Genomic DNA, 21,754 nt, shown 5'->3' on the forward strand with positions numbered 1-21,754 from the left:
GGCCCCTCACTCCCAGAAGGACATTGAGGGGCTGGAGCGTGTCCAGAGAAGAGCAACGAAGCTGGTGCAGGGTGTGGAGCGCAAGTGCACTGAGGAGCAGCTGAGGGACCTGGGGAGGTTGAGCCTGGAGAAAAGGAGGCTCAGGGGAGACCTTCTTGCTCTTGGCAATTCCTTCACAGGATGTTGGAGCCAGGTGGGGTTCAGTCTCCTCTCCCCAAGTGATAAGATGAGAGGAACCGGCCTCAAGTTGCACCAGGGGAGGTTTAAGTTGGACAGGAGGGACAATTTCTTCCACGTTGGGGTTGTCCAGGCCTGGCCCAGGCTGCCCAGGGCGGTGGTGGAGTCCCGTCCCTGGAGGGGTTTAACGACGTATCAATGTGGTGCTGAGGGACAGGGGTTAGTGGTGACCTGGCAGTGCTTAGGTAACACTTGTACTCGACGATCTTAAAGGTCTCTTCCAACCTAAATGATTCTGTTTGGGTAGAACATGTAATCTATGGCATAACAGCTAGATTTGCTGTAAATGCTGGGAGTGTTAGGTCCATGTTAGATCCCTCTGAGATCTTTCCTTATGTAAGAAACCAGCAATAAAAACTGAAAATATTCTAAGGGTGACAGCAGTTAGTTTAGAAGGGAAGTCTAGTGAAAGGCATTCAGGTTGAGCTGTTCTTCACTCTGGAATAACCTCCTGTGGCTGTGTGAAACCTTGGTTGAACCAGGAAATATCGACATAATCCCCTTGACCTCAGTACGCCCAAGTTTCTGCAGTTTCAGCTGCCCTAGGAGCCATGAGGCATAGTGTATGAGAACTTCCTTCAGGTTAACTGTGGCAGCTGGAGCCTGCAACTTTGGTCAGGGTCCTTGTTGCTCCCAGTGGTGCACATACGGCCATTTTAAGAATCAGTGCGTGCCCTGAAGAGCTGGAGTAAAAAAGGATGAGTAGCATTAGCGCCATTTTAAAGAAACATAAGCAGAAAGAGAGATTGGGAATACTTGTTTTGCTGAAAGTCACCAGATGAGTTGGAGGCGAAACGGGGGTGATAGTCTTGCTGCTCTAGAAAATAAACTCAGGGTTTTCACCACAAACAACTCCATCTTCTAAAGAGGATGGGCATCACAATACTCTCCCAGCTTTTTGAGGGATGAGATGGTTTAGCATTACACACTAATGGTCATGAAAGGCTAAACAGGAAAACAGAGCTTGTTATTAGAGGCAAAATAAGTGGTAGAGATGACAGGCTGCCCAACGATTTCCATTGTAAGGATCTTCTTTCAGGTATTCCAGTATACCATTTTTTATGATTTCTGAAGTAAATACTCATGCTTGGTCCCTGTCTGAAAGGTTTTCCCCTCTGATCACAACAAATAATTTTTAGATTTTTCAGGATGAGTTTAGGAAAAGATAAATTCTTTATCCCTCTTAAGCATTCAAAGGTTTTCCTGAGAAACTGTCATGCTTATATACTGTGGAAGAAATACTCGATATAAATCCAGTGTTGACTCCAGTGAAAAAAATAAAATAATGGCAATGTAACAGTAGAGCTGAACTGAGCCCTCTACGTTAACTGTGTGAAATGAACATTTTTACTTCTACATCACAACTCCCTGAATGAAAAATAATTGAAGTGATTTCCATTTAGGTGCAAAGGATACGTACACAAGGGAGAAGGTTGCATCGCACGGGCTAGTCTACACTTTGCAACGAAGCGTGGTTCAGAGATACCCGAACTAATGGAAGTGGTAAAGTCTTGTCAACACAGTATTGATATGTGGAGTGTTTTCTTCTGCTCATGGGCAGCACGGATTTGCCTCATCTCACCATTATGCCGCTTTTGGACGTGAGCGTCTCGGAGTCATTCAGTTCTGTGCCATGTGGAGATACCAATTTTGGTCTGCAATGACTTGGAAAATTCTGCATTAAGTTTCACTGCTCCGTCTGTGGGTTGTTACTGGTGGCCCCAGCTCAGTTTGGACCTGGCCATTTTTCATTTCAGGAGTATGAGAGTAATAGATGAGTGATTAGTGAAGAACAATCTGCTGTCTCAAACCACGGAATAGATCACTGAAAGTCAGAGCAGGGCATATCTTTTCTTAGCCATCATAAATTATCCATGCAGGATGTACAGTAAAAGGCTGTTTGGCTGCGTTAAAATTGGCTAGACAAACAGAATTTCCATCTCTCTCAATGGCTCCTTCAACACCTAATTAGCTCCCAGATGCTAGTTGAGCAAGATGTCTTTTATCTTTGCTAATGTTATCTTCCTATACCTCCTAAATGCCCCCTGGTGCCATTCTTCTCTTTCATCTTTCTTCCCTCAAGAGAAGGCAGGATGGGTGTTCAGGAAGCTCTACTCTGAAGGTCAAGCTTGTAAAGACTGTGGGTCAAGTTGATCCTGTTATACCAGTCAGTATCTTGAGCAAAAGCTTTGAATCCAGAATTAGAGTGGTATGATGGAGAGCAGGATACAACTTCCTTTCTCTGCATGTTCATAGGATCAGTATCCAACAGGAGAAAATAGAATTGCAGATTTTATTTCACTGTCGGTTCCATTTAATACAATTTAGGGCAAATTCAATGCTCACCTTTTCCCATTGCTCGAAGATACAACAAAGTCTGTCTGCATAAATCTGCCGTTTCAGCTGGCACAGCTGATAGTTGTGGGCAACCAGGAAGTATGCTCAGATGTAAAATACTAGGAAATATCAGGCTAACTGCACTCCTGATCCTTCCTAGACCCTCTGAGCTTAACTACTTGGGGCTCAGATATGGTAATAGCCAGACTATTGGCCAACTGTGATTTACCTTGACAGGTCTGATTTATAGCCAAGTCCAGCAATTCTTTCCCCTTTGGCAGGAATGAGTGACCAAACAGCCTTGTTCAAGCTCAGTGTTTAAGAGAAAAGCATTTCAGAGGAAGCAGATCTTCAAGCCAATGGAACAGACTATATATATATATGTGTATATATATATATATATACATGCAGCTTTCCCCTCAGGCTCATGAAGCTGTGTAGATAGGTTCACTTTACTCAATGAAGGTGCTCTATCAATAGGTGAAAGCTATGACCAAGTCAGTTTGGCAGTTTTATAGATGAAGATTCTTCAGCTAAGGCTTTGTACCACCATCTTTTAAGTTCCTGTTGTATTTCCTTCTCATCTGCCTTTTCCCTGTGCTGCATGGGAAGAATGCACTCGTATGACCAATACCAGCAGGGCTGTCTACCAGCATTTCTCCTCTTTGACCAGGTTGTGTGTCGTCCCTTTTGGAGCTTTGTATCTTCAGATTTATAACATAGTCACATAGCAGCTTATTTTCACAGGAAAGACTGAAGGAAGCTGTACAGTCAATGGGTTTAAAAATTTCTGCTCTGAGATCCATATGCTCATACTATGAAGGGCGTAGAATTTATACCGACATAATTTGATCATCCCTGGTTTCAGACTTGCCCAATTTGCAAGAAGCACGCTACAAAGTGAGTTCTTCAACTAGACAGCTTCCCTGCAAGGATAGTAATAATACTTAGAAATTCTGTAGCACTCTAAAACCCGATGCAAGCATTAGCTAATTATGCAGCACTCCAAAGCCCTGTGCAAAACATTAGCTCATCAATTCTCACAGCATCTATCAAATACATCAATATCAATACCTACAGAGAGGTAACTGGAACAGGACAGTGTGGATAGCTGGTCTCCGTCTGTGCCACTGCCCTGTGTGGTAGCCAGGGTTAGACTTCACTTGCCAGGAATGGTCCCATGTTTTCCTTGGCAGGATGCTTCTTTCTGTCTGGCTTGCTGTGGATGAACACATGATTTCCAAAAGGAGGTCACCTACAGGGATGAGTTCAGCCCATCCCGGGGCTTTGTAGAGGTCACTGGCATCACTTAGTTTGGAAAAAACAACATCAGTAAGTGACATAGAGAAGAGCGGACCCAGCACAGCAAACTGGAGTTTAAGATTCAGTAGCATAACAGTTGAGTGTTTACCAGTGATGTGCTCCAGCCAACCGAAGGCAGCACAAAGGAAGCGATTTAAATTAATATATCATTGAGATGTGATACTGCAGAGCAGGCTGTCTTGCAGAAAAGGAGAGGTGTATCTATGTGACACTTCACAAATGCAGAAGAAAATAAAACATTCTTTCTTAATGCACGCTATTGAGGCCTCGCGCTACTCATTGTGTTAGTTCCTGTGGACCAAAGATAGTTCCTCGGCACCAGGTGAGAGTGTATTGCTGCTCCCAGCCTGCCAGCAACTACCTCACAAACTTGGCAAAGTCAGTCAATTTGTTTTCCAGTTAAAAATATTGCAGTGATCACATATCTAGGAGTTACCCATATTCCCATCCTGTGAAGGATCGAGCTCATTGCTGCAGGGCTTCTCCCAAAAGAGTGCAGGTTCTTTAACTCTTAGGGCTTCTGGCAACAGCTGGTTTCAGTTTTGCTGCTGCTGCTAATAGGAAATTTTGAGTAGCCAATGTAATAAAAAGGGTAGCCCTAGACATTTCGAATAGGCACTCCCTGCTAGAGCACTCTGCGTAGTGAGTTACCTCAAGGATAAATGATGATACAGAAGCACAAGCTGTCACAGGTGTCAAGATACTCCGCAGCACTTTCCACATCAGGGGGGTCATTCGAAATACAGGAGCTTTGTGTAACGTGCTGAGCCACAAGGCAAACTGGCTGTTGCAGCAGCCTGAGTACGGGCTATAAGCTCGCTGTGAAATTGCCTACTGAAGCAAACACAGGATGATGCTTTTTTTTATTAAAAGCCGCAAAATGCTTGAAACCAATTAATAGTCTGCTGCTTTACTAATGCCTCTGCTCAGAAAAGTAAATGGTTTCATTTTACAAAACCAATTTTAAAGCTTTTTTTGTCGAGTTAATAAGTGGGTTCAACCCCTTCTCTAAAATTCCACGAACCATCCATTTCCAGGATAACATTTGAAAGGACCAGGGACTTCCAGGCTGTTTCTATTTGGAGGTACAAAGGGGTTGTGCTTTTCTGGTACAATTCATTCCACATGCTTAAAGCTCTTTACAAGTACTAGCTACTTCTATGTAGATATAAACAAGGAGCCAAACACCTTGAATGTGTTGTTGCCTTGAATGTGTGAATGCTGTGATGTCAAAAGATTAAATATTTTGACATCTTTTGGCTCAGTATAATCAGCTGGCTACAAAAAGCTGAAGCAGCAATTACTGTCAGTTCAGGGGGCAGTAGCAAATCAAAGCGCACAGGTATCATGAACTAAATACAGTTACTTGGATTTAAATGAGGAGCAACCTTCTGTGGTTACACTGGTTTTGTTTATTCCTTGGCAGTCCACCATGTAATCTCACCTGTTGAGGACAAAATTTCTTATCACTGAGCATAACTGAATGGAGTTGCTGCCGGCGGATCAAACTAGGTTCATTAACATGCAGACTCTGCTGTAGCCCAGTGACCCAGCACATGGCCTTCAAGTTAAGAAGCAAGAACATCTGTAAGGTGATACCATCTCTCTAAATGACTAGGTCATCCCTTAAAATCTTTCTGATTACATCTACGTGCCATGGGATCCACTTGGTACGGCAGAGATGGGACTGGTAGCACTGGTTTAAGCGCAGAGAGATATCAAATGGTGTGGTTCAATTCGAAAAAATCACAGACCTTCATTTGCTGCAATCCATTGTGGTTCCAAGGCTGTGCATCCAAAATCATGTCTTTATTGACAGCGATGTTTGTGCCAGTTGCTGGTCCTACGCATGGAGTGTTCACGTGTATAGCACTGGCTATTTAATTGCCAAATAGGTGCGGTGCAAGTGCTCTAGAACGTGCCTTGGTGCACACCTCCAGTCTTGGTGCCACCAGGAGGAAAATTGCTTCTTGACAGTACCAAATGGAGATGCAAATCTGCATCCAAAATACTGGCTCCACTTCAGTAATTCACTAATATATTTTCCTTAGGATGGCTGTGCATTTTAGGAATCAGCTATGGAGACAAAGCATCTGCAAAGCTTGAGCTGTCCATGAAGGACCACAGCAGAATGCTGCATAATTCCTCATGTCTCTGTTTTGCTCACAGCAGAGATGTTTGGGGGTTTCTCACACCAGATCGTGGGTACGATTTTGAGGCGCTGTCTCAAGCTCCAGCTGTAGCAGAAGAGGTTCAGAACAAATCATTGAAATGAACAGTAGCAGGTCAGTACGCCCAGGTGGTGGTCAGCTTCAGGTATGAAAAGAACTTAAATGGGACATGGCTTGCACATGAGCATCGTGGGTAAGCTGTGATTTAAATTGGCCTTGTTACTGAAGGAATGAAAAGTGAGCTGCGTCTGTGCTTAAGGCATCGCCGAGGTGATCCATCAGAATTACAGACAAGTTAGGGCTGATGCTGTGTGCTGCAGATTGCTTGAGTTATCAGAAGTTGGTAGACACAGACACAGAATACAGTGTTTTGGGGAAGAGTTGATGTGATTTCAGCAGGGGAAACTCATGTCTTGCACACATAATATAGTTTTTTGAAGAGAGCGGGTGCATGAAGGGGAGCCAGGAACTGTGGAATAAGAGGAGAGTTTCTCTTCTCAGTGAGTAACTGCTTTTACATAGGAAATAAAATATACAAATAACTGGAGAGTTTTCACAGCGAAGGGAGATTACCAATGACCTGTCTGGGGAACCTGCTCAGTTCAATATACTTATAAAAGAGCTGGAAAAGGGAGGCAGACAACAATGACACGCCAAAAGCTGATGTAGAGTTCTTCCAGGTAAGCAAAAGTAGGCACAACTACAAGAAGTTGGAGAAGAATCTGACAATATCAATTGTCTGGGCAATGAAATAGCTGCTGAAATTCCATGTCGATAAGTCAAGTGCAGACACAATGATAGGGTTTAAATTAGCCCACGAACGAGGTCCTGGCGTCATTGCAGATGGTTCTTTGAAAACGTCTGCTCAGTGCTCAGCAGAGGTCAGAAAGGCAAGTGGAATGCTAAGAATTGCTGGGAAAGAGACGGAGAATAAAAGAGAAAATGTAAGTACACCGCTGAATAAACCCGTGGTGATCTTGAATAGAGTGCAATTCCAGTCACCCCCTCTCAATGCAGCAGTGAAATAGGACTAGAAAAGATGCAGAGAAGGGCAAGAAAGCTGACCTGAGTTAGGAAGGGGGGAGTCTAAGCCTGTGAAGCCTGTAGAAGAAATGAATGAGCAGGATTAAGGCAGGTGTATAAAATCAAGATGGCTGTGGAGAGAGTGAATAAGGAATTACTTTTTGCAGTGGAGGATGTAATGACATGGTCAAGCAATGAATGTAAAGCAACAGGAAAAACATCTTCATAGGCTGAAATAAATGAGGAGACTCATCAAGCACATGATCTTTACATGCTGGAAGCATAGGCTGTTATAAAAAGTGGAAGTGCTGAGGTTCCCAGTGCGGTCTCCAAGGTGTTCCTCCAGCACTTATCCCAATGGACCAAGCCGGCCATGACATCTCTGTCCTCTACAGCTGGCTGAGGTTTCGGGTTCTGGTTTGGTTTAGCCTCTTGCCAGTAGAACTTACCAGGTTTTTGGGGAGCTGGAATACAATCAGTTAAAGGATCTTTGAGATTTTCTAGCATGATCTCTCCTATAATAAAAGTCACAGAAGTCCCTTGAATGTTCTAATAAATGTAAATTACAGAAGAGTATTTGGGGGAAAAAACGACCCAATAGTACCTTAAAACTTTCTTGCACTGAGTAAAAGCTCCCAAGGGTTAATTACACTCTCCCTGATTTGGACCTTCCCATTTCTGCATGCAAAGGCTGCAGCAGCCCTTTTGCCCTCGGCATGGTGATGGGAGGTCCCATCGGATGGCTCGGGAATTTTGAGACACTGAGAACTAAAAAGTCTGCTAGGACAGGATTATCATCAAATTATATTAGCCTCAGTGGCAGGAAATCAATCAGGAGTGGCCTGATTTACGCCTGCTGGAGCCAGCATATCATGAACTTCATCGTCTTTCCCAGTGATGTTTTTATCTTCGCATCAACACAGACAGTGCAAGGAAAATATTTTCCCATTTGAAATCAAAACATTCAAGGTAGTGTTTGGCAGAGTGTTGGAGCCTGGGCTTCCCGCTGCTTCTGACAACGATGCTGGTATCTTTTGCTAATGACCAAAGTGCAATATAATGAGTTGTCTTGGGCTTCTGCTTTATTCAGCATGCAGTGTTTTAATGGGCTGGTAGGGATGCTGGCAGGGATAAATGGTGTTTATGCCCTCTTGTGGTATGTCATTGAACAGGATGGAGCTTCTCACTGACAAAATTAGGCCAGTGATGGAAAAGTCCCAGGTAGAAAAATCTGTAACAAATACTGTTTTGCACAGTAGAAAAATATCTATCCCTCTAGCAGCATCCTCGTGACTCGGCTAAGGGGTGGGGAAGCATTTACAGCAGCAAGTAAATGACTAATGCCCATGATGACAGAGTTCGTGCCATCTTTCCGGAGTGAAGATAATTTTAAAAGTGCTTTTATTCACTAGGAAGGGTAGAAAGTAAATGAAATGCTTCTTTCTAAAAGCACTTGTGTTGACACCGCTGCGTGTCAGTGGTTGCCAACGTGTTGTGATATGAAACTTCACAATTTTTATCTTCTTCGCTCGCAGATCTGACGGGTAAATAATCTGGTTCCCTTGGGACAAAGCCTGTCCCAGAGATGAAGAACACTCTTTGGTGATTTTACCTGGAGAAATAAAGCCAGGTTCCTGTGAAATTTGGCTCATTACCCCGCCGTGTTCGAATCCAATCAATTAACCAGTCGACATCTTCCTAACCTGCGCTGAGAATTTAGATGTAGGGCTGGGAACCCAGGGGCTGCCCACACCGGTTTAGTCACGGATTTTGGATCAATCTCACCACTTCATTCCTGTCTGAAAACTGCATACAGCAAAACATATCCTCCAGACAGTGAAATTAGCAGAATAAATCAGGCTAATGCTCTACAAAGTCCGGCAGCTGCTGTCAGGGTGTGGTCAGTATGTAGCTGTGCTGAGGCAGGATCTGGGAAACCCTGTTGTAGATTCAAAGACTTTTTGGTCCCAAATAATCACCTCTTATTTAAGCGTTAGCTAATGCTGTGAGGAAGCATTGTCTCCATTCCATATCATCTTTCTCTCTGCCCAGCCACCAAGTACGTAGAAGACAATTGTAAAGAGGAAGGGAATGATTTCCTTTCCAAACCCATAACAAGTACAACCACGACAGTGGGTTTGAAAAAAAAGAGTGGGTTTAACTGGGCTAGGGTTTAGGAGAAACTCCCTGACAGGACGGTAAATATTGGAATAACCTCCTTGAGGAAAGCCGAAGATGTTTCAGAAAGTGAAATCAAATTAATCAAACATTTGCTGGGCGTAAGGCGTCTGTCATTTGTTGCATCATGATGGAAGAACTTGGACTTGAAGACTTAGAGCAGGTCTACCATCTCCATTTTTGTGATTCTGTGTGATGATTTCCTTTTGTTTGGTTTATTTATTAGTATGATGAGAGGAAACATATTTATCTGATGATCTTAAATGCTGACCCTTCGTTCTTACAGTTGTAACTGTCAAGTCTGGCTGTTAGCCATGCAATTGTACCTGTGTCCAGCACCTTACAACCATACCTTTCAACAGTACTCTGACACCAGTTAAAGTGATTATTAGGTTATCATGGACTTCAGCAAGCACAAATTATGTCCCTGCTGAGATGAGAATTGGCTCCAAATTGTTGATGCTTACCAGTTTCCTTAGAAAAGGGAAAAATGTCCTGGCAATTCCTGTTACAAAGAAATTCTCTCTAATCAGAAACCTTTCAGGAATTTCAAATTCAGTTAGGGGATATCAGAAAGAAATTAAAATCTCATTTTAAATCCCCACCCACATTTCTTCTTTTTCTGCAAAGTGGTTATTGCTCCTAGTCCATGTATCGACAAATCTCTGAAAAATGAGCCATGATTTGCCTTAAAAATATTTTCTGGTCATGATGGAACTGTTCTTTTGAAGAATGAGTTTGCAGTGACCCTGTGAAAAAAGCCTGAATGCTCTTATTTCTCAGTGACATCAGTGGGGCTAAAATTTCACCCGGAAATTCTTCTTGGCATAGGGACATCTGGGGTCGATAGCACATTTCAAAGCCGAGGCACCTGCCACATGAAGTTCTTGGACACCAAGAGACAAGGCAGCCGGCCAGGCCTGATCAGTGTGCTCTGCTGCCTTTCACATTTGTCCTCCATTGTCAGTGATGGCATCCCCATCCCTGCCTGGCGTGGTTAGTAAAGAGGAAAAAACAAATGTGTGGCCATAGAAAATTAAACAAACAAGCCATTAAACCAGGGGAATGCTCTACCTCTTCTCACCAATGCCTGCTTTGGTGCCCTAGCACCAGCATCTCCTAGCAAAACAAGATGAGCACAAGGATAAAGGACTTTCAGGGATGTGCTGCAAATGTGGTCCAGGTGCTGAGAGAAAACCTAAAGTCATTCATCAGCAGAGAAGCCAGCAAACCACTAATGGCTTTCCATCGTGTTTCTTGACAGGTATTGACGGAGGGCGGTTTTGGTCCCATCACAACAGAAATCCGGGAGGCTCCAGAGTTTTATTACGCCGAAGATTACCATCAGCAGTACCTCAGTAAGAACCCTGGTGGATACTGCGGCCTTGGAGGAACCGGGCTTTCCTGCCCTATTGGGATCAATAAATAGGGCTTACTCCACTCCCTCCACTTTGTTTTAGGGAGCTAGAAAAGAGACCAACAACCCTGATAAACCTCAGCGTCAGCACATAGAGATTTGGGAACCTGTTGGGGTGGCTTTCCATAATCTGAACGCTTTTCTATTTACCAATATTAAAATCAGAAGTAGAGGCAGAAATTGCACCTGATGGCAGATGCTGCTTCTTGCTTTGTGCAACTCATGGGGTTTCCTTGCAAGAAAAGAAACTTCTAAAAGTTTGGTTTGAAATGCTGAACTAGAAATGCTGTTCAAAATGATGAATTAGGAGGTGGTTGCATCTGCTAACTGCTTTGCATAGCTAATGCCTTCAGACATGATAGTTTTTCTTGGGTTGATGAATTTGCTCATGTCATGAGAGCTTTGACTTCTGGAGACGTGGCTGGGCTCGTCTTAACTAGCACAACCCTGTAAATTGGTATCTGAGGATGGTGAATTTGTACGATCACTAATTCTCTCACAAATCTACTTTCACAGCAATATGTAATATCACTATAGTGCCTATTTTCTGAAACAATTTTAATAAGAAAAGTTAAAAACATGTAATGCAATACTTCTTTTTGACAATTCCAAAAAGGGTATAAACACAAAAAATAAATAATTTTTGTTTCCTGCACTACAATAAATTACCAAAAAAAAGAAAAGAAAAATGTTGTCAGTGTTCCATGGCTCTAAGTATATATCTGGGTAGACCTAAAAAAAGTATCAGATATTGTAAAAGGCTTGCAGCCTGCTAATTAAGCACCAGGGCCTTTACATCTGTATTATTGTGCATGACAGTACAGAGGAGTTGAATTCGTGTTGGCTGCACTGTAACACAGTTATTCCTCTGATTAATTATTTGTACTTTGATAGCTCGTGGAGCCCCCACCAAGACCAGAGCTTAGTATGGCAAAGGAAATGTTGGGCAGTCTCTGCCCCAGCATGTGTCCAGTTAAAAGAGCAGAACAGCCAGAAGGAGGCAAAAGACATCTTCATTTTATTGGTGGGATTCTCGAAGTGGAGAAGAAAAGCTACAGCCAAAGGATGTAGGGGATGCAGGGGTTATCCTATGGAATACCCTATCCCTCAGGATACGAGATCCTATACGTTATATATCCTAGTGGGCGTCCTGGGACAAACAGCTTCAATGGGAGAGATGGGGATGGATCTGTCTCACCCATGCAACTTGGGTCTTGCAGTAATTCCCAGAGCAGTGGGAGGTATAGGCTTGAGACTCTCATATGCTTCCTGGTTTGGAGACTGTCTTAATCACCAAGTTTGAAGAGCATGTGTCGTTGGTGTGTCCTCTTGTAGATGTGCTTTCCTCAGGGAAAGTTTAGGAGCCCACCTCGATGTGTCAATTCCTGGCAGCAAAGCACGTAAAGGACATAAAGCAAAGCACATAAAGCTGTTTTTGAGGGACAGGTGGTGGCGACCCAGAGACACAGATCCACACCATTTTGGATAGCTCTCTATGGCACTCCTCTCCCTATCTTGGTTTGATATTTCCTGCTCACCAGCTCAGGCTTGGAAAGGCCTGAAACAACTATCTGAACATCTGCTGTAACTCTCCAGCAGAACAGATCTTGTTCCAAGCTTAGAGCAACTGAAATGTGCATCAGATAGTCATTCCTTGGGCTTGTAAATCCACTGCTAAAGTCCTGCCTGCTTTATCCAAAGACAGGCGGTGTGGCAGGTGCACCCATGCAATAAAGACCAAGAAAGGAAAGTGTTAAAACTGAAAGCTGCGGTTTGGGGCCCAGCCATTAGGTAACTGTAGTCATGGATACACCTTGGTTGAGGGATAGGGAAGGCAAGGCCCTTCAGTTGACAGACAAGGCCCTCAGCCAAGGAAATTCCTCAGTCAAAAGAAGATTCTAGACCGCTGACCATATATGACCACAAATCAGATTCAGCTGGGGTATAAATGGAGCCTCGCTGGAGAGCAAATTGAGCCAGATCTCCTCGGAGCAATGGGTTTCCACTTGGCTTGGGAAGCCTCCCAAGGTAACTCCTCGAGGTTGGGAGCCCTCACCTTACTGCATGAGTGAGTGCGCATTTTGGGTTGTCATCCCTAAAAATTAAGCTTAAGTCGGCTGTATAGTGTTAGTTCTGTTTGACAGACATCCAAACCTGGAGTTTACTAATATTTGTCAGAATGCTGAACGATTTTGGTTAGAATAAATGTCATTTCAATACCTGCCTGCCCCGTTTTGAGAGATTCCGCAACAGGCAGTAAAGCTGAGCCAGAGAAATTATCTCCCCATCTTCCCTTGCTCCTCAGCTGATCCTGACTTCATTCCCACCTCAAAAGCCAGAGGAAATCTGTCCCTTTAGCAGGTTTATACCTTGAGGCAAGCTTGAGAGGAGTGGCCTCTGGCAGGATTGCCATTTCAGGCTCCTTCTGGAGACGCCCCACAATGTGCCCACATCACACTCAGGTTTTCCAGTTGCTGTGGTAACTGCTCGCCTGTCCTTAATGTGTTGTGCCACTGACTTGTTCTAGAGCTCGCTGTCAAGGAAACTAACACTTTCGCCTAATTTTCTAGGCATGAGGTGACATAAAAGCAAAGAAGAGAGGAAAATAAAGTCTTGCTTTCTTCCTGTGCGTTCTTAACCTCTGCGCAATTCAGACTTCAGTCACGTAACTCCTGATTTTCTAGAGTGTACAAGGCAAAACTTTTCATATGCTGAATCATTCGGGTGCTCATAAAATGCTGCTCAGTTCCATTCTGTCCTTTCCCCTCCCTGTCCTCCTACTCCACACTATAGTTATTGTTCTGAATCAAGCTGGAAGGTATTTGGAGAAAGCACCATTCTGTCCTTAATAAAGCCGGGCTCAAGTCTGAACCTGGATGAGTAAAGTTCTGTCCTGATGGGTCCACTGATGCTAAAACTGGCACAAAATATTACGCTGTTACAGAATTAATTATGGAGTTACAGGTTTTTTAGGGGATTTTGGCCTTGCAGTTGCTGCTAAAGATACAGAGTATCAGGGATAGAATTGGTAAAGGTGAAATGCTAATGATTCAGTCTCATGGATTGGTATTTTAAACTGGATTTGGGTTTGTGAGCCACCCTTTCCTTCAAGGAAGGTGGCAGTGGCTGCCTCAAGTTCCTTGTTTGATTTGGCATTGTTTGAAATTTGCCCTAACATAGAGCTGCATCTTTCTTCTGAGAACATAGACACGGTCTAAATGAAGAGAAAATTAATTCAGAGTTTGAGAGGCTTCAGCTCTTCTCAGAGTCGAAGATGAAAGCTGATTCAAGACCAGCAGATAAGGTCTTTGGAGAGAAGAACATGGAATGGGGAAGATGTCCTGAGGTGTCTTCAGAAGCATCACTACTCTGAGTGCTGCCAACGAGTATTGGTACAAGGCAGGGACTGAAATGCTGCTCCTAACCCTCTTTTGTTTAAATTTTCTGATCTGCAGCATCAATGCAGGGTTTTTTCCTCAACTTTTTATGCTCAGAAGTGACCAGCAGAGTGCAACTACTAGTAACCCTGTAGGATATACACATATTGGTAAACGAAATAGGCCTGGTCTTATTCCTCATACCTGATGGCACATTTGTATGACTTGTACTACAGCCTGGTACTGAACTCTTCCACTCATACTCCCTAAACAAGAATTTCCTCCAACCTGCCTATGGGAAATGGTCTATGGCCCTGCTAGCCTCCACACTGCCTGGGCATTGTTGGTAGAACATAGGTTTGAGGAGGCTACAGCGATGCGAGGAGCTTTGGCAGAGATCAAGTAGCATGGATAATTACAGACCAGAGCTTTAGCTGGTTCCTGTCCCTCTAGTTTAGTAGCCTGGGCAGTGGCACTGCTGTACGTGAGCAATGTGTCTCATTTTGTACCCAGAGCGTGGCCTCCAATCATCTTACAAGTCCTTTCTAGAGGCTGGCAAGAGGATCATGCAGGGGGATGTACCAAGGGTGGGGAGTTCCTGTGGCATTTTGGCATCCAGAGCAAGGGGAAACATCTGTGGATAATCAGCACGTTGTGGATTTTAACTGCAGCCCCTTGCTTTGCAGAAGAGCTGCGAGTACTCGAGGGAAGTGAGGACGTCCCAGGCACAATGGGTTGATAACATTCCTTCTTGTGGGTGTTGGATATGTATGTCATAGAATCATGGAATGCTTTAGGTTGGAAGGGACTTCACTACCCCTGTAGTGAGAGTGAGAAGGGACATTTTAACTAGAGCAGGTGCTCAGACCCCTGTCCAACCTGACCTGGACTGTTTCCAGAGATGGGGGTCAAGTGCAACGTACACTTGGCTGAGGCAGGAAGAGAGCTCTGAAAACAAGAATTGTCTCCTTTGGGGAAAAGAGGCCAATTTTGATCAGAGGTGGTGTTACAACAGAAATCTGCATAAGCAGGAGATGCAGAAGGAAAATGTTTTGAAGGATGATCTGAGCAGCCTTGTATAAATAAGCCCATGATGCTGTTCTGATGGCCCCAAGCATTTTCTGTCCGTCTACACATTTTGCTGTACCTTGTAAAAAGTGATGTAATCGATTCCAGCTTATTCTAACCCCCGAATTACCTCTGCTTTCATATAGTAATCACCTTTACCTCATGGAGAGTCTGATTTTAAGACAGCAGTTTCTGGATAAATAAACCTCATGCGATACTCAGGGGCAGAGTCCAGCCCTCCATGAGCCCCCTCCAAAACTGGGCGGGTCTGAGAGCTGAGACTGCTTGGTGAGAAACAACCTGTGGCATCGCAACCTGGAGCAAGTGGCTGGGGGCAGCGCAGCCTGGAGCAGCCAGCCTGGGGCACAGTGATCCAGAAATTCCAGCCCAGTCCATCTGTTCGTTAGCAACTGGGCTATTTATAATCTGTTTCTACCTCTGTGCCTCTCTCCCTGAAAATTAGCTTTGCCCAGGAGTGAGGGTAGATTTCTGCACTATTTTTAGCTAACCTGCCTCTGCAATTTGCTGAGCACCACCCTACCCTGGAGGAGATACCAACCTTTGTAACACAAAGTCTTGTGTCTACACTGTGTCTGTTTATGAGGCCTCTGGATCTCAGTGTTGTGGTGGTGGGAATTGACCTCAACCTCCTGCTGGAAGAACATGAGCCAGAGAGACTGATCCTCCAGAAAACCTTTGACAGAATGAACATGAAAAATGATATCGCTCTGATCCTGCTGAGGTCTCCCACTGAGTTCAGCAATGAGAAAATCCCCATCTGCTTGTCCTTCATGAATGTCATCAACACGTGGCAATACTGCTGGGTTGCTGGGTGGGGAACCACAAGTGCAGGTGAGATGCTGTCAGGAGATGTATTTGCTAACAGAGGCTGTTTTTATGCATTCACCGAAGATATTCTCTCCTAATAGGGGTTACCCACACTGACTTCCACTCCCTGCCCATCCGGCAAACACATCCAGACCCTCGTGGCCACCCACCAGTTCTCTGTACAGTGCAAGAACCTACTGAATCCCAGAGCAAAGTCCTGGTACTCAGCACGTGTGATCAAGCTGAAGCCTTAGAACCACCTTTGCTCTGCAGGAACTCAACCCTACTTCATATGCATTTTTTTGGCATCCGAAATAAGATAAGCTCCACCCTGGTGGGCAGGTTAGTCTGGGTCTGAAGTGGTCTGGAATAATGGAAATGAAGGTCTAAGTTTGTCTTTACCTTAATGCCTCCATGAACCAGATTGATTCAGTGGTACTGACTACCCCTCTTCACTCATCTACAACAGTGATTGCTATTGCTAATTGCTCTCATTTAAACACTAATGAAACAGCTCCAGCACTGATTGTGACCCAAAATGGCTATCCTGACCAAATGTCACCGACTGGCTAATGAATGGCTTCATTATTGGAAAACTGGTAATCAGGATGGAGAGGGCAGGGTGGTGCCTTGGGGCTTAACAGTCCCTCTTAGGAGGTAGCAGATGATTGTCCTGTTTAATCCTCGCTCTTCTGCTCCGTAGGGTTACTGTGTCCTCTCCGAAACTCTGCAGTTTCCTTCTTAGGCTTCATTGGCCTCACGTAACAGTAATGCCCAGCAAAATGCTGTGAAGTTCTCCCAATTCACCAAGGTAACGTGCTCTTAGAAACAGAAAAACAGAGTCAGTCTGCAGCTTGGCAGGATTTCTGTGTAGCCAGTCTCTTTGCACAGTGCATGGCGTGGCTCCAGAGATCAGTCTCATTCTGGTGTGTGGACCCAGCTGACATCACTTCTGCTCTGTGTATTGTGCCCTGCGTGAGGCCAATGTGCTCAGCGCACACCCCTTCTGCCTGGGGGATGTTTCAGAAGAAAAGCAGCAGAAGCTGAGTTTGGTGAGAGGGATGTGCGATGGTGTGGCATTGCTCCTTTGTGGAGAAGAAATGGATCGCTTCTCATCTCTACCAGCCTTTTGCAGGTGGACATCTGTCAGTACTAGGCTGACTGCCCCTCAGCTGCAGTCAATTAGACCTGCACAAGTGGAGCCACATCCTTGCAGATGCCTACATCAAAGCGTTTTAATCTCTGGGCACTTCCATGGAGCATCCCAATCTTAGCTGGGAAAGGGAATGACAACTTTCTGTCTTTTAGATCTTTTCTTTGAGTCCCACCTTCCCAAAGGTGCTGGGAGGTTTTAACTCAATGAAACATGGAAGAAGGAGTGCATTTCTGAATATCTTTAGTTCTCCTCCCCAGCAGCAACACCCTCCAAAAGTCAGTCTCAGTCTTCAGACTCAGGTTCACTTTAAAGAGAAATGTGGGTGAAATGAGTGGGGTTTCCAAGTAGCCTCTTCAGTCTTTTTGTCACTTGCTGGTGCCTGCTGTGATTTCTGTTTTCCCGTCTCAAGGGAAGAATAAAGCTGTTTGTTAGTTCTGTTGTGTGTTGCCATCCTGAGAGCCACTCTGTGAAAGATACAGCTGGTCCCCTGAGCGAGGCATGGCCTCACAGCCCCCCAGGAGAGCATGGGGTTGACAAGATCTCCATATTCCGGAGAAAGCTCAGTGGACTTTCCTCTGCAAGCTCACACAGGACTCCATGAATCATAGAATCACAGCATGGTTTGGGTTGGAAGGTACCTTAAAGGTCATCTAGTTCCAACCTCCCTGCCAGGGGGAGGGACACCTTCCACTAGAGCAGGTTACTCAAAGTCCTGTCCAACCTGGCCTTGAACACTTCCAGGGATGGGGCATCCACAACCTCTCTGAGCAATGAGTCCCTCAGGCTGAGTTCCCCAGAAACATGAGTGAGAGCCCAAGCAGTACAGTGCAGCTCACCACCAAGACGAACAGGATAAGCCATTCCTTTGGGAGAGCACTCCCAAAAGCTGTACCAGAGTTCATCTACAAAAATAAGTGATTTTTAAAAATCCTGTTTAGCAAGTCTCCACTCCACAGGATTCCAGCTTTGCCTCTTAACACCTCCCCTCTCTCACCTACCTACCCACCTCCTAGGCTGACATAAAATCCAAAGCATAAACTTATCTTCACTAACATTTGGACAGCCCCCGTAAGGCCCCGTGACTCCAAGACCATCTTGTTGTGCTCTGAGAACCTCTCGCCCTGAGATGCTTTACAAATTCAGCTAAGAGCAGTCCCAAGGGCTAGTCTCCAGCTGTGGTTTCACCCTCACAAGTCTGAGCTTTCTGCAGGTTTTGTTAATTGTTCTATTCTCGCTTGTTGGTTGATGGTTGTGATGCCAGCATCCCACATGCTGCAGAAGGCATAGATGAACCTCATCAGCAGGGAGCAGTGCTTGGAGCAGATCCCACAGCTGGAGAAGTATGTGCTGTGTGCTGAGCTAACAAAAGGAGAAAGAGGCACCTGCCAGGTGAACAGGCTCCCCAACAGCCACACTGCCCACAGTGACACACTGACATTGCAGGAGAAGCATCTTCGCTTCAAGAATGAACACTGGTCCTTCCCATGGCTTCCTGGAGTTGCTAAAGCTGCTTTGTAGGAGGCCAGGGCAGGATGCCCAGGGGCCAAGGAACTGCCTGGAAAAGCATATTGACCTGGTGAGAGGGAGTGCAGGTCTCTTAGGGTTGGAAAGCAGTGGTGGTGCTGGAAAGAAAACACCTCTCTGAGCAGATGGACCTCTCTCCACTGCCCTGATCAGCCTGCAGTGAGAAAGACAGGAGCTCTACAAGAGAAACCCTGAGCTGAAAGGAGGGCGAGGGAAAAATCCCCTTGGACAAGAGACACTTTTGGACTGAGCACAGGGTTTTGGACTGTAACATCACAGCAATTCAAAAACCCAGTGTCTGCTGTGGCCAAGCTGTGCAGTGGTGGGAGTGATGGGAGGAGAGGTCTCACAGCCCTGCAGAGAGGGCTCACCACAGCATGGGCTGTGTCCTTCTCCTGCCTGGTGTCCCCTCACCCCTGGGGCAGGCAGTGCTGCTCTATCACCAGGTTAAATACTGAAAAGAGACAAGAACGTTTGTCCAGGAGGGTTGAAGCAAAAGAATTGGGAGGAAAATTTAACCCAGGAGTGTTTTGTTTGAATATTAGAAATCTCTCTCAGGTGAGGACTTGGCTCCTTTGCTGCCATGACAGGTTGGTCTGTGGGTGCAGTGATGTGGGACGATGGACCTTTCAAGCTAAATTATAAAGAATTTGAGCAGTATTTTATATTAGGGATTGCTGAGGGGAGAGAGCTGACACAAACACCTAAATGTGAGGAATCCTCATTCAGTACTTGTGTCCTTAGAACATGCCCCGCCCTCCGGATCGCTCTCCTGATGTCAAAGTCTGAAAGCCCAAAACCACTTTTCCTCTCAAAGCCTGGTAAGGACTGGACTCACCTGCAGCCTCTGCTTCAGGACTAAGTTCTCCATCCTCCACTGGGCAAAGGTTTTCTCAGGCACATGCGCATGTTTGCAGAGGGACAGATGGGCAGACGCGCATATGCACGACTTCATCCTGTAGGAATCATTTATTGAGGGAACTAAAACAAGGACAGAGAGAAATCTCCTGCCCTTTAGGCCAAGACAGCAGGTACAGGGACCTTGAACTGGAAGGACACTGTGAGCTGGGCCTGTAGCTGGGCAGTGGAGGGGAAGTTTGCTTTGCAAAATCATTTTTTGATTAGCCAGAGAGCATCTGTCTCTGCAACATCTAGTGACTTTCACCTCCATTAAATTCAATCAAAAAATTTTGAAAAGAAAACTGCCACAGGATAGCATTAACATGATTAAAGAATGCACTTCCCAGCCCAGCCGTAAGTTCTGCGGCTGAATTATGCTGGTGAAACAGCAAGAGCACTTGTACCCAGCAAAACGAATCTCCTGCATTCAGAAGGCTGATGAGGGTGCTATTTTGATCCACAATAACAATGTTAGAGTCTTCTGAGAAACGAACTGGAAATGTGAGCTTTCTAAGCAGGGGAAGTACACAACGATCGCATGTGTGATAACGCTCATCACCCAGCAACTGCCTGCTTTTAGAGGAAGCTTGACCAGGCAGAAATGTCTTGCAAACCGAAATAATGAGAGCAAGAAAATACCATACCCCTGACTGGTGGAGCTCTTCAGGAGACAAACAGGTGGCAGGACTTTTCATCAGAATTTACTGATTTGCTGGAGGGGAGGCATTTTGCAGACGGATGGTTTTCTGGGAAGCGCTGATTGAAGTCGGGTAGAGCACATTTTGGCCTTGCTGGGCTGCTTTGGGAATCTGATGGCTTGCCCATGGCTGTCTGGTAGTGATCTGGGAGACCAGGGCCAAACCCGATGCTTGCTCTGCAGCATGGACTGCTGGACACCAATTCATCTGCCCTGGGCAGATAGCAAAGCACACCGTAGACTGCAATCTACCGAGCTATGCTTGTCTATAAAAATTACAGGGTTTATGTCAAATGAGAATGAGGCCAGGTTTAAAAATACCTAAATCCTGTCAAGGGGGTAGAGCAGACCTGGGCACAGTTTTTGTCTATGCCACCCAGCTGCCTCCTGGATGGTTTCCAGACACAGCTCAAGCTGTTCCATGGGTCAGGAGCTGCCCACAATACGGTCATAGAATAGTAGAATCATAGAATAATTTGAGTTGTAGGAACCTTTAGAGGTCATCTAGGCCAACCCCCTGCAGTGAGTGGGGACATCTTCAATGAGAGCAGGTTGATCAGAGCCCTGTCCAACCTGACCTGGAATGGTTCCAGGGATGGAGCAGGATCACATTGGATCTTGGCATCTCAGCTTAGAGGCCAGGAAGGAGCAGCAGAGACAAGGCAGAGAACTCTGGTCAGGGAACGAGTCCTGGAGACACTGAGCTTGCTGTGACATGGTCACAGTAAACCTGGCAGCCAGGCACTGCACAGATGCATGATCTGTCTGGACATGAAGTAGATAAAAGCCTCCTGTTAAGCATTTCTGAGTTTTGCTGAGAACCAGGTTGTATTTCTTCATATCCAAAGCCAGGCTAAGTTGGGCAAGTTGTATCTAGGCCCAAGGTTGTAAGTGCACATGATCCTGCTCTGAACCCAAAGGGTCACCACCCCAGTTAGTGTGGTGTGCCATTTGTGTGGCAGATTCTCCTTGTTGCAGCAAGCTTTATATATTGTGCTATACAGGTAACTAGAGCCACACAGCAGTCTTCACCAAGGCATCGTGTAGAAGTTTTATTCTACTGACCACTGCCTTAATACCTTTAAAAAAAAAATCCTTTCACTTAAAAAGAAAAATCTACTCTATGCTGAATTCCCCAGTGGTTCTGCAGACAAATATATAGATTGACTGAGAATTAACACTAACAGGATCTGTAATTGACTTATAGTTCTATTTAGTCATAAACATTAACATTAATGGATGTTCACGGGGTGCAAGTGCTGAAGAACAGACGCTAGACGTTGCCTATGTGTTATTTTTCCTGTGTGCTACATTTCTTCCATGACCCCATGAACCACAACTGATATCTAATTCCTTGTTTTCTTAAGCATCTTTTGTCAGGCTCTGATGCAATGGTAACATGGACAATAATTAGAGTACAAGGAACTCACAAAGCAAATGCCTCTTCAGTGTCTGGCCTATCCAGACGAAATTCAGCAAATGGCCCAATTATATTTCAGAGACTTTCTGCAAAGGAGG

General features: G+C 45.1%; 2 protein-coding genes across 2 annotated transcripts in view; both read left to right on the forward strand.

The window, feature by feature from the left end:
* The window catches only part of LOC104493512 (mitochondrial peptide methionine sulfoxide reductase-like), a 91,409-nt gene extending 80,711 nt beyond the window's left edge, over nt 1-10,698 (forward strand). The window contains exon 2 of the mRNA XM_010136248.1: nt 10,534-10,698. Within this exon, the coding sequence (XP_010134550.1) occupies nt 10,534-10,698 (165 nt within the window). The remainder of the gene's footprint in view (nt 1-10,533) is intronic.
* Nucleotides 10,699-12,680: 1,982 nt separating this feature from the next.
* Nucleotides 12,681-18,633, forward strand: LOC104493606 (serine protease 55-like). Its single transcript, XM_010136359.1, is given in 5 exon segments — nt 12,681-12,714; nt 14,577-14,627; nt 14,630-14,756; nt 15,736-15,983; nt 18,377-18,633. Coding segments are annotated over 5 exon segments (717 nt in total).
* Nucleotides 18,634-21,754: the final 3,121 nt, after the last annotated feature.

The sequence above is a fragment of the Buceros rhinoceros genome, unplaced genomic scaffold, assembly GCF_000710305.1.
Source record: "Buceros rhinoceros silvestris isolate BGI_N320 unplaced genomic scaffold, ASM71030v1 scaffold5570, whole genome shotgun sequence".
NCBI lineage: Eukaryota > Metazoa > Chordata > Aves > Bucerotiformes > Bucerotidae > Buceros > Buceros rhinoceros.